We start from the raw sequence: 11,606 nt of genomic DNA, 5'->3' as shown, positions 1-11,606 counted from the left end.
CCCCCCCCCCCCCCCCCCCCCCCCGACCAAACCATTTACCTGGCATCTCGTCACTCACCCTGATAAATTCCACTCTCCCTTGATGCCCCACTTCTCAACACTGATGCAAAACTATCCCCTGGCCCTGCAGCCCCCACCTTTTCACCATTCTCCACCCCTGCCTCTCTGCCCTACCTTTTCCCCACTCTAACAGATCCTGAGGGAGGGTCACTAGATCCAAAACGTTAATTCTGATTTCTCTTCACAGATGCTGCCAGACCTGCTGAGCTTTTCTAGCAACTTGTTTTTGTTTCTAACAGATTCTCTGTTTTGCAGCACATGGTGATGAGCTTTAGAGTGTCGGAACTCCAAGTGCTGCTGGGATTCTCTGGCCGGAACAAGACAGGCCGTAAACACGAGCTGTTGACCAAAGTGCTGTACATGTTGAAGTCTGGCTGCAGTCCAGCTGTGCACATGAAAATCAAAGAGCTCTACAGGCGTCGCTTCCCTCGCAAGAGCCACGCCACCATGGAGTTGCCTCTACTGTCTGTCCAGAACGCCGTGGCTCATCCCTCAGCCAGTGCATCTCTGGCTCTCGGCAGCAATCCACAGCTTCACTACAGTACCTCTGCTGCCTCGGCCTTGGTGTCCCCACTGTTGTCTCCCCTCAGCATGCTCACTCCCAAGCGAGAATTAGATTTACAACATCTGTCGCCCCCAGTGCATCCAGACGTCAAAATGAGGAGACTGCCATTTTATGACATCTATGATGAGCTGACCAAACCAACCACATTAGGTAAGGCCATGGTGATGACTAGCCTGGGGGCTTGGAGGGGAAGATATGGGGTGGGGTGGGGTGGAGCTTGGTGGATTTGGAAGGAATGATATTGTTGACCAGTGGTCATTCTGTACCCAGCATGCCTGGAATTTGATGGGACCTTCTGTTTGGTCTGAAGGTAAGGTAAAGGTAAAATTGCCATAGTCTTACCAGACTATAGGGCTGCTCCCTCATTCGAGAGAAACAACTGCTGGTGGTTTAACCTGAGGTAAGGGGAGAAGTTGTGATGCAGAGTCCTTCATGGTAACCTCAGCTGTTTCAGGAACTGAACCCACACTGTTGGCATCTCTCTGCATCACAAGCTGGCTGTCCAGCCAACTGAGACAAACATTGCAGTTCTGCACAAGCAGGAGGGCATTACAGAGGAACAATATTTTATAAAGACTAGAACGAAAATGGGACCTAGCTACCAACGTTGCAGCATATGCAGAATAGCCTATACCCATACATGGCACTGTGTTATGGTAAGGACAACTTTGATCTCATTCCAAAGAAAGTCAGTCGGTCAGTGAGAGCAGCACAAGAGGAGGAAGCAGTGAGGAGTGGGAAGGAGAGAGTAGTGAGGGTTGGGGTGGTGAAGGAAGGGAGACTTCTTCAGAATTAGACTAGAAATGTTAACTCTGCTTTTTCTCTGCAGATGCTGCCAGACCTGCTGAATTTCTCCAGCAATTGCTGTTTATGTTTCAGATTTCCAGCTTCTGTGGTTTTTTGTTCCATTTTAGTTTCACGGGCCTATATTATTTCTCGATGATGATGAGGCAGTGTTTCCATTGTATCCTTTCTGCTTTCTTTTTGTACAGTATCAAGTAATGGTCAACGATTTGAGGAAGCTGTTGTTACGTTTGCATTGACCCCACAGCAAGTTCAACAGATTTGCTCATCCAGGTGAGAGTGTGAAAATGGGCAAAACTTTTCACCCAAACAGTTCAGTAAGCTATCAGAGAGAGACTTTTTCAGAAGCGTGAATTGACTGTGTGAGGGATAGGGCCTGAGGAGGCGGGGGCAAAGAGACAGCAGTGAGAGTATGATGCGAGGAAGAGTGGGTAGAGGTTGGAGGGTATGGTTGGGTGAGAGAGAGGGTTGCTGTTGTAGAGATCTGTCACGGACTTTTTGTGTCCCTGCCTCTGAAACAGGAGGCCCAGGTTCAAGTCCCTCTAGTTCCAGGGCTGTGTAATGACATCTGTGAACCAGGTTAGTTAGAAAATATTTCCACTTGTGGAGGGCATTGATTGGATAGCTGCTTAAGCATATTTGAAATGAAATTTTAAGTTTTGTTTGAACATTAGATTTTTGTTGCAGTTGCCCCGTAAGGGTTTGTCACCTTTTAATTTGGTTTAGTTTCTTTAATTGATTTTAACAGTATAAAGAAATACAGAATAATGGTTCATCATATATACTTGTAATGGTTCACACTCTGTGAATAAATCCATTCCATGTAAAGGCTGGCTCTGGTTTCTTCCTTTGCCAATGGACGATGAAGCGTTTAATTGAAAGGACTGAATGGTTGCCTCCTATGCTGTAACTATTTTTTGATTCTACACAATGAATAAACCAAGCAGCAATGTATTTTTATTTTGAGGGGCAGTTTTACTCAAACAATTGGTTTTCTTCCTTTCAGAGATTTGTTACTTGGAGCAAAAGGTGATCATACAGTCCAGGTGCAACTGAGGTAAGGTCTTGGAGGGGTTCTTTAGTAGCTTGCCAGGTGGTGAGAGTGTTCCCTTTCTCAGTCAGGGTGTTGTAGAGAATGGCAGTGGGAATGACAAACAATGCCACTTGAGCAGGAGTTTTCATCTGCCTTTGATTTCTGCAAGCTGCACGTCAGCTGGATGTGTTCGGAGCTGACTTGGCCTCACAGGGGCAGTATGATGGGAAGGAGCTGCTGAAAGACGGGGAGAGATTCCCATCCATCTCATTGTGTTTTTTTTAAATTCATTAATAAGATGTGAGCATTGCTGGCTAGGCAAGCATTTCTTACCCAGAGGGCAGTTAAGAGTTAACCATATTGCTGTATGTTTGGAGTCACACGTAGGCTAGGCCAAATAAGGATGGCAGTTTCCTTCCATATAGGACATTAGTGAACCAGAGGGTTGTTTTCTGACAATCAACAATGGATTCGTGGTCATCCTCAGACTCATAATTCCAGATTTTTATTGAATTCAAATTTGACCATCTGTTATGGTGAGATTCAAACCCAGGTCCCCAAAACATTACCTGGGGTCTCTGGGTTAACAGTCCAGTGATGATACCAGTAGGCCGTTGCGTCCCTGTTTCCATATGTAAAATCCGAGGGGTGTACGTGGGGAGATCTGGCTTTTGTATATTGAATCTAATTGCCCTTCAGTATATAAAGTACTGTGCTTTAGAGTGTCACTGAATGTATATGAAACTGAAAGGCCCTCATTCCCTGCAGTCCACCTCTGTTTGGCTACACCACAACTCCCCAGCCCCAGGGCTCACTCCTCCATTCAGCCCTTCAATCAGTGAACAGATGCCTCCTCCACAGGCATCTGTCAGTATGTAAAAAGAAAGATTCGCAATGACAAATCTGGGCCAATTACAGGCTGAGACCAGAGAATTTGTTGTGGGTCGAATAAGGAAGTGGCCGAGAGACTCAACAGATACCTTTTTTGTCTTCACGGAAGAAGATACAAGAAACATCCCAGCAAGAGTGAGACTAAACAAAATCAGTACTTTTAAAAACGTTGTTGTGGAGAAACTGAACATTGAAGGGACTCGAGGTTAATAAATCCCCTGGACTTGATGATCTAATTCCGAGTTTTGAAATAGGCAGTAGAGAAACCGATGGGGTCGTGGTCACGTTTCCAAATTCTATAGATTCTGGAGCAGTTCCTGCAGGTAGGAAGGTAGCAAGTGTAACCCCCATCCTTTTAGAAAGGAGGAAGAAAGAAAACTGGACTACCGACCTGTTATCCTAACATCCGTATGATAGAACATGCTACATTCCATTATAAAGGATATGATAAATGGGCACTTGGAATTGGGCACAGTTAACATGGGTTTATGTATGAGATGTAACTAGCAGAATAGAACATAGAACAGTACAGCGTAGGGACAGGCACTTTGGCCCACCATGTCTGTACTGACCTGATGCCATTCTAAACTAAACCCATCTGCCTCCACGTGGTCCATATCCCTGTATTCTTTGCATGTTCATTCATAACTAAATGCCTCTTAAACATTGCTATCATATCTGCTTCTACCACCTTTCCTGGCAGTGCATTCCAGGCACCTACCACTCTGTGTTTAAAACAAAATTTGCCTCCCATTTCTCCTTTAAACTTTCCCTGTCTCACCTTAAACCTTATTTGAAGTATATACTTATTTGATGTTTCCACACAGGGAAGACACTCTGACTGTTCATACCCCTCTATAATTTTATATCCTTGTATCAGGTCGCCCCTCAGCCTCTGATGCTCTAACAAAAACGATCCAAGAATGTCCAACCTCTCCTTACAGCTAATACACTGCAATCCAGGCAACATCCTGGTAAATCTCCTGCACCCTCTCTAAAGGCTCCACATCCTTCCTGTAGTGTGGTGACCAGAACTGCACGTAGTCGTCCAAATGTGGCCTAACTAAAGTTTTATACAGCTGCAACATGACTTGCCAGTTTTCATACTCAGTGCCCTGAGTGAAGGCAAGCATGCTGTACAACTTCTTTATCACCTTATCTACTTGTGTTGTCACTTTCAGAGAGCTATAGATTTCCACCGCAAGATCCCTCAGTATATCGATACTCCTAAGGGTTCTGCCATTTACTGTATACTTTCCTCTTGCGTTTGACCGCCCAAAATGCATCACGTCACTCGTTTGGACTAAACTGCATTTGCCATTTCTCTCCCAAACTTTCCAACTCATCTGTATCCTTTGACTACCTTCCTCACTACAACTCCTTCAATTTTTGTGACATCTGCAAACTTACAAATCAGATCACCTATATTTTCATCCAAGAAACATAATAGGTATGGGTAAGCCATGGATGGGGGACATTTGGACTGCCAGAAATCTTTTGGTGGGATCCCACTTGAGATTAGGGAGCAAAATTAGAGAGCATGGGATTGGGGGGAATATAGTGGCATGGATCGCGAATTGATCAGGATGGAAGCAGAGATAATGAATAAATGGGCTATTTTCAGGCTGGCAGATGTGACTAGTAGGGTATCACAAGGATCATGTTAGGACCCTGGCTCTTCACAATCTCTATCAATGGTAGGGGTGTGTGGACCAAATAGAGTCATAGAGATATAGAGATGTACAGCATGGAAATGGACCCTTTGATCCAACTCGTTCGTGTCGACCAGATATCCTAAATTAATCTAGTCCCATTTGCCAAAATTTAGCCTATATCCCTCTAAACCCCTCAACCCTTCTTATTCATGTACCCATCCAGAAGTCTTTTAAATGTTGTAACTGTACCAGCCTCCACCTGGCAGCTCATTTTCATACATGCACCACCCTCTGCGTGGAAAAAATTGTCCCTTAGGTCCCTTTTAATTCTTTCCCATCTCACCATAAACCTGTGGCCTCTAGTTATGGACTCCCCTACCCTGGGGAAAAGACCTTGTCTATTCACCCTATCCATGCCTGTCATGATTTTTATAAACATCTAGAAGGTCACTCCTCAGCCTCCAATGTTCCAGGGAAAATATGTTCCAGCCCATTCAACCTCTCCCTATAGCTTCTGCCAACAGTGGCAACATCCTTGTAAATCTTTTCTGAACTCTTTTAGGTTTCACAACATCCTTCCTAAATGTACTGATAACACAAAACTGAAGGGGAATGTGAGTTGAAAGGATGCAAAAACCTTCAGGGGGATTCGGACAGCCTGAATGAACGGGCAAGAACATGGCAGCTGTAATACAAAGTAATTATGTGTGAGGTTACCCAGTTTAGGAGGAGCACTGGAGGTGCAGAATAATCCTTACATGGTTGAGAGATTCTGAAGTTCTTGTATAAAAGGGTCCTGGCTGTTCTTTTTCAAACTAAAAGCTACCATGCAGGTGCAGAAAACAGTTACAGAAGGCACATGGTTTTTTTGGCCTTTGCTGCTAGAGGATTTTAGTCAAGGAGTTAAAAACATCTTGCTGCAGTTGTACAGAGCCTCAGTGAGTCTGCACCTGGAATATTGTATGCAGTTCTTATCCACCCGCCTAAGGAACAAAAGCTTAACGTAGAGGGAGTGCAGCAGAAGTTTGCCAGACTGATTGTTGGGATGTAAGAGTTATCTTATAAAGAGAGATTGTGTAGACTGAGCCTGTGCTCTCTAGGTTAGGAGAAAGAAAGGGGACCTCATTGAAGGAGAAAAATTCTTACAGGGATTGACAGGCTGCTGGGGGGAAGCTGAGAAGAGTCTAGAACCAGATGACTGTGTCAGGATAAGTGGAAGGCCATTTTGAACTGAGATGAGGGAATTTCTTCACCTCAAGGGTAGTGAATCTTTGGAGTTCTTCACCTCAGAGGCTCAGATGTTCTGGACTGAGCAACAGGTCTGTAGATATGAAGACTTAGAATGATATGGGGATAGTGTGGGAAAACTATGTTGAGGTAGAAGATACAATGGTTTCATTGAATGTAAAGCAGTCTTGAGTGGCTGAATGGCCTACTACTGCTCTTATTTCCTGTGTTCTTACCTATATATTAATTTCTTACCTTGATCCATATCATTCAATCCTCTTGCACAACAGCAGTCTAACTTGATGGCAGTGGTCTGAACAGTCTTGTGGTGGCTCTGAAATTAAGGTTTTGTATCAAGGTTATGGTGTAGTGTTGCTGCATTTGTTCTAATATAACTCTGTACCTTTGTCGCAGGTTTTGTTTGTGTGAGACTAGCTGTCCTCAGGAGGATTACTTCCCTCCTAATTTATTTGTAAAAGTCAACGGGAAGCTCTGCCCTTTACCGGTAAGTGTTTCAGAAATATCTGCTGCCTCTTCCTTTGCTTGATGCTGAGTCTCTAACTATTTCCCTCCTGCGTAGAATGTGAATGGGGGGGGAAGTAGGGGAGAGAGAGGGGAAGCTGGAAGGGGGTGGGGGGGAAGTAAGAGAGGATGGGGTAAGCTGCAAGGGGAGGAGTGGGAGTGAGAGAGTGAGGGTGAAGGGAAGGTGAATGTGGAAGAGAGCCTAGCTTGGATGCAATAGGTTAGGGTGGAGAATAGGCTGTAAAGGAGAGGCAGCTGCTTAAAACATGCCAACAAAGGAACACTTGGTAACTGGAAGCCAAGAAAAGCTTGAAATCATAAAGGCTACAAATTATTTGTAAATTAATGTGGAATCTCCAAGGCTGCACGTGTTCAGGAATTACTATATGGGGATAAAATGCAGTGGACCCAATTTTAATGAAAATTGTTAAATTAAACGGAGATTGAGATCTGAGGTGCATCAAATAGGGAAATGACTACCCTGTTAAAATATTCCATTCAGAATAAGCTGGAAATGCATTAGCTGTGATCTCAATGACCTAGAAGGCACGTTTAGGCTCATAGCGTTTTGTGGATAGACTGTGAACTATTTTGAAAAGAAGCTCTGTTGTTTCGGTCAGTTTTCTTGCGTAACTTAAATACTGTGGTGCCTAGGGAAATTAGTGCTTCCTTTGCATGCTGTGGCCTTATGTTTAATGGAGGGTTAATGATCAAGGATGCTGATGGATTCTGCTTCTGAGAGATTCGAATAGCTCACATTTCATTTTGTGAACAGAAGGTCACTACATCTTGTGTCACATAATAAACGAGCTTCTTAAAATAAAAAGAGAACTGAGGGTTGAGGATGGAGTTACTTTGTGGCCTGGTTGCCCTGTAAATGAACAGCTGTCAATGTAGTGTCCTCTTACGATCCTACCAGCTGCCTGACATGAGCCCAACATCATCCACTCACCTTTTCCCATTCCCTTTGCAAATTGAACTTGTTTGAATGAATTAACAGGTGGCAGTGATCCCCTGAAAATAACACATCATTTACCATCTCTTCATAAGTCAAGAATCTGCTTCCTGTTGGCCTTTGTCAGAGTTAGCAGAAATTCTGCTGAGCTTGGACAAGACACAATTATTTCACTTTGTTCTACTTCATGTGAAACTTCTTGATAACCTGCTGGTTCAGTACCAGTGTACCATGTCTCTGAACAGTAATACTAAGAAAGCTGATAATGTGGCTGACAAATCTTGTATCTGTTGTTCGAGTTCTGTTTCATTCTTTAAACCTTTGGAGATAAAATCCTTGGTGAAGTACAGTGGGCTAAGAGAATAGACTAGAATGTGGGATCTTCCTGTTCTCTGATCAGTGAATGAATATGCTGAGCGGTCGTGTGTGGGGTGTAGGGGTGAAGCTTTCGAAGGATCGATTTCTGCAGAACGCAAGATGTCTGTCAGAATTGAGGAAGTTTCCGGCAAGGCTGATCTCTAAAGAGGGAAGAAATGTTTTGGACTTGGTGATGCTGATAATCCCCTCCTGCGATAGGGTTAGGGTTAGGATCCAAGGTCTCAGTTGCTTCTGTCTTTGTAGGGATATCTTCCTCCCACTAAAAATGGAGTGGAACCAAAACGACCCAGTCGCCCCATCAACGTTACTTCACTCATCAAGCTCTCGGCCACCATCCCTAATATGATCACCATTAACTGGTCCTCCGAATACGGCAGGGTGAGTACTGCAGGCTGCTGTGTGACCTCGCACTGTGTTTTCTGTTTGAGCTCTTGAAGCCTCTGTGGCTCCTCGTTGCTGACAGTTTCTCTATTTTTGTTTCATTGAACAGAATTATTCTGTTTCTGTGTATCTAGTCAAACAGCTAACGTCAGCAACGTTACTGCAAAGACTGCGAGCGAAGGGGATCCGGAACCCCGACCACTCTCGAGCTCTGAGTAAGCATAACTGGGGTGGGTGGGGATACAGGGCTTCCACTGTACTATGCTGCACTGCAGTCATCCCCTGAGCTGCTGTCAAATCCTCAGAATCATCAATGTCCTTGGGATAATATAGGTTCTTGCCTGTGAGAAATATTCCCCCAAGTTGTCATCTTCTGGGATAACAAGATAATCCTTATGGCACTGAGCCACAAACTGGGCGCATCTGTGTGACTCCAAGCTTTGTCTAGTGACAGCTTCTGTGTAATACATTAGTGTGGACAGACCCTTGCATATAACAACATGGGCAGAGAGGTTCTGAACCAGGGTGACGGCAGCCCTGTCATTCACCAAGATGAGTCGTTTGCTGGAAATACAGAATTGTTGGATGATTTAGTGGGGGTCAGGGGTGGAAAGAAGGGATTATTAAGACTGAAAGCTTCTTTCTTCATCTTTATTACAGTCAAAGAAAAGCTGACGGCAGACCCTGACAGTGAGATCGCCACCACAAGTTTACGTGTTTCGCTCATCTGCCCAGTGCGTACTTTTGTCTTAGCTCTTTTATTCCAGAACAAAGGGAGAGCTATTCCATCTGCAAATTTTTGAAAAGAATGTAACGATTTTGTAAACTTTTAAAATCTTCTGAGTTGTTTTCGAACATGGAGAGTACAGTGAAATGCATTTGTCTCCTGCCTTCTTCAGGTAATAAGTAGAAACAAAGGGGATTTGGGATACCCATACTGTGAAATACAGATTAGAGGTGAACCTATTTAAGGGATTTGATAAACTATGTTATAGACGGTTAATTTTAATGCAAACTGTCACCTTTGGGAAGGCTTAGCGAGTCCCAGCTAGTTTTCCTCCAAAACTTTCTTCTTCCTCTGTGTCTGGGGAATGTAAGGGACTGTTTGCATTGCTTTACATACAGGCTAAGATGAGCACTAGTGAGTAACTGGGGTCTTTTGATCATCTTTGCTTTTATGTGCTTGTTTGTAATTGACCAAAACACATGTTTTGTTTCTGATTTTTGACCAGTGTTTTTAGAACAAGAATGAGTGAGTACGTGCTTATAACATAAGTGCCTGCTTTCAGTCTCGGTGAGTTAGCTGCTGTGTTTCCCCGGCAGGAGGGATGAGCTAGACTCACTGATTCTTTTCATTACCATTAACTAGAATACAAGAGACTTTCATCAGGCTCTTCGATAAACTTAAAAATATCATCTTTATTATAGGCAAACACATTCTTCAAACAAGTGGCAAGCTGGTTTTCGTCTAAGCTCCAATTTGAATTAAAGTATAGCTCCCTTAATTCCAAGCTTATATTCGCACTCTGAAAAGACAGACCTGCACAGACATGCAGAAACAGAGCTTTGCAGAGTAATTATGAGTGGGATAAAATGGGAAACCTTGCACGTCGAGCATCCAAAATATAAGGGTAGTTCCATAGAATCCCTAAAGTGTGGAAATGGGCTATTCAGCCCAATAAGTCCACACTGACCCTCCAAAGACCATCCCTATACGCCGCCCCCGCCTCGGCCAGCACACCTAACCTACACATCCCTGAACACTATAGGTAATTTAACATGGCCAATCCATATAACTTGCGCATCTTTGGACTGTGGGAAGAAACCGGAGCACCTGGAGGAAATTCACGCGGACACAGGGAGAATGTGTAAACTCCACACAGACAGTCACCTGAGGGTGGAATTGAACCCAGGTCCCTGGCGCTGTGAGGCAGCAGTGCTAACCATTGAGGCATCATGCCACCCATTGTTCCTTCAGTCTCTGGTCAATGGGTTTAGTCATAGAATGATAGGAAATTTTTAGACCAGATTTCAAATTCAGATGAGAAACAGTTAAGAAATCCAATATTTGAAAGTTCACCGGAGTTTTTTGAGCTATTTCATTGAGTGTTGCTTGCAACTTCAAACTCTGACTCTCTCTGACTGAGAGATACAGTACTACATTGTTGAAATCTTACGCAACAACTGCCCTCAGCTTCTATGTGTCTTCTGAAGAAATGCCCATTACCTTAGTCCAGCGGTGGTTGCTAGGTGACAGCAGCATAGATCCATCTGCACTTTCCAGGTCTATTTGCTCAACACTTGAAGCAATAGCACTCTGCACTTACCTCACTTCGCTGCAAACTGCTTTCCAAAGACCTTTTTTTGTAAAAAACAAATCGACGATAGCCTTCTTTAACCTTTGGACTTTGCAGTTCCAAACAATCACAAGATAATTACTTTGCAACCCAGTCACGACTATTTTCCAGACCCATAATCCAGAGATGTGTATGCTTGATAATTAGGGCATTTAGAGAGATGTCACCCTTTCCACATGCTGAACTCAAAACACTGCTGCCTGCAACTTTGGTTTCTTGAGCACACCTCATTGACCCCGCTGTGCTGTGGAGAAAGTACTAGCACCGACATAAAGGGATTTGGGTATTTCTGTCGCTCGGTGCTGGGGACACTGTCTATCTTTCATAATCTGCTAAAAGATGTTTTGAGTGAATCAGACTAACTTGGTATGTTTGTACAGCTGGGAAAGATGCGGCTCTCAGTGCCATGCCGGGCAGTCACCTGCACACACCTACAGTGCTTTGATGCAACTCTTTACCTACAAATGAATGAGAAGAAAGCCACGTGGGTTTGCCCTGTATGTGACAAGAAAGCACCTTATGAGAACCTGATCATAGATGGGTACGGGATACCTGTGTTTATTGTGTGTGTGTGTGTGTGTGTGTGTGTGTGTGTGTGTGTGTGTGTGAGAGAACTACAGGGACGGGATAGGGGTGTGTGTGTGTGTGTGTGAGTGGGAGAGATACGGGGACAGAATAGGTGGGTGTGCATGTGTGAGAGAGAGACATAGGGACGGGATGGCTGTGTTTATTGTGTGTGTGAGAGACGAGGACGGGATGGCTGTGTTTATTGTGTGTG

At 44.1% G+C, this 11,606-nt stretch overlaps 1 protein-coding gene across 1 annotated transcript in view; it reads left to right on the top strand.

Moving 5' to 3' along the window:
* The first annotated feature begins 304 nt into the window (after positions 1–304).
* The window catches only part of LOC109926315 (E3 SUMO-protein ligase PIAS3-like), a 16,198-nt gene continuing 4,896 nt past the window's right edge, over positions 305–11,606 (top strand). The window contains exons 1-8 of the mRNA XM_048620274.1: positions 305–775; positions 1,618–1,702; positions 2,436–2,486; positions 6,650–6,740; positions 8,334–8,468; positions 8,581–8,686; positions 9,132–9,205; positions 11,209–11,369. Of these exons, the coding sequence (XP_048476231.1) occupies positions 319–775; positions 1,618–1,702; positions 2,436–2,486; positions 6,650–6,740; positions 8,334–8,468; positions 8,581–8,686; positions 9,132–9,205; positions 11,209–11,369 (1,160 nt within the window). The 5' untranslated portion in view covers positions 305–318. The remainder of the gene's footprint in view (positions 776–1,617; positions 1,703–2,435; positions 2,487–6,649; positions 6,741–8,333; positions 8,469–8,580; positions 8,687–9,131; positions 9,206–11,208; positions 11,370–11,606) is intronic.

This window comes from Rhincodon typus, chromosome 46, assembly GCF_021869965.1.
Source record: "Rhincodon typus isolate 14 chromosome 46, sRhiTyp1.1, whole genome shotgun sequence".
Taxonomy (NCBI): domain Eukaryota; kingdom Metazoa; phylum Chordata; class Chondrichthyes; order Orectolobiformes; family Rhincodontidae; genus Rhincodon; species Rhincodon typus.
This window is presented reverse-complemented; position numbering and strand designations above follow the sequence as displayed.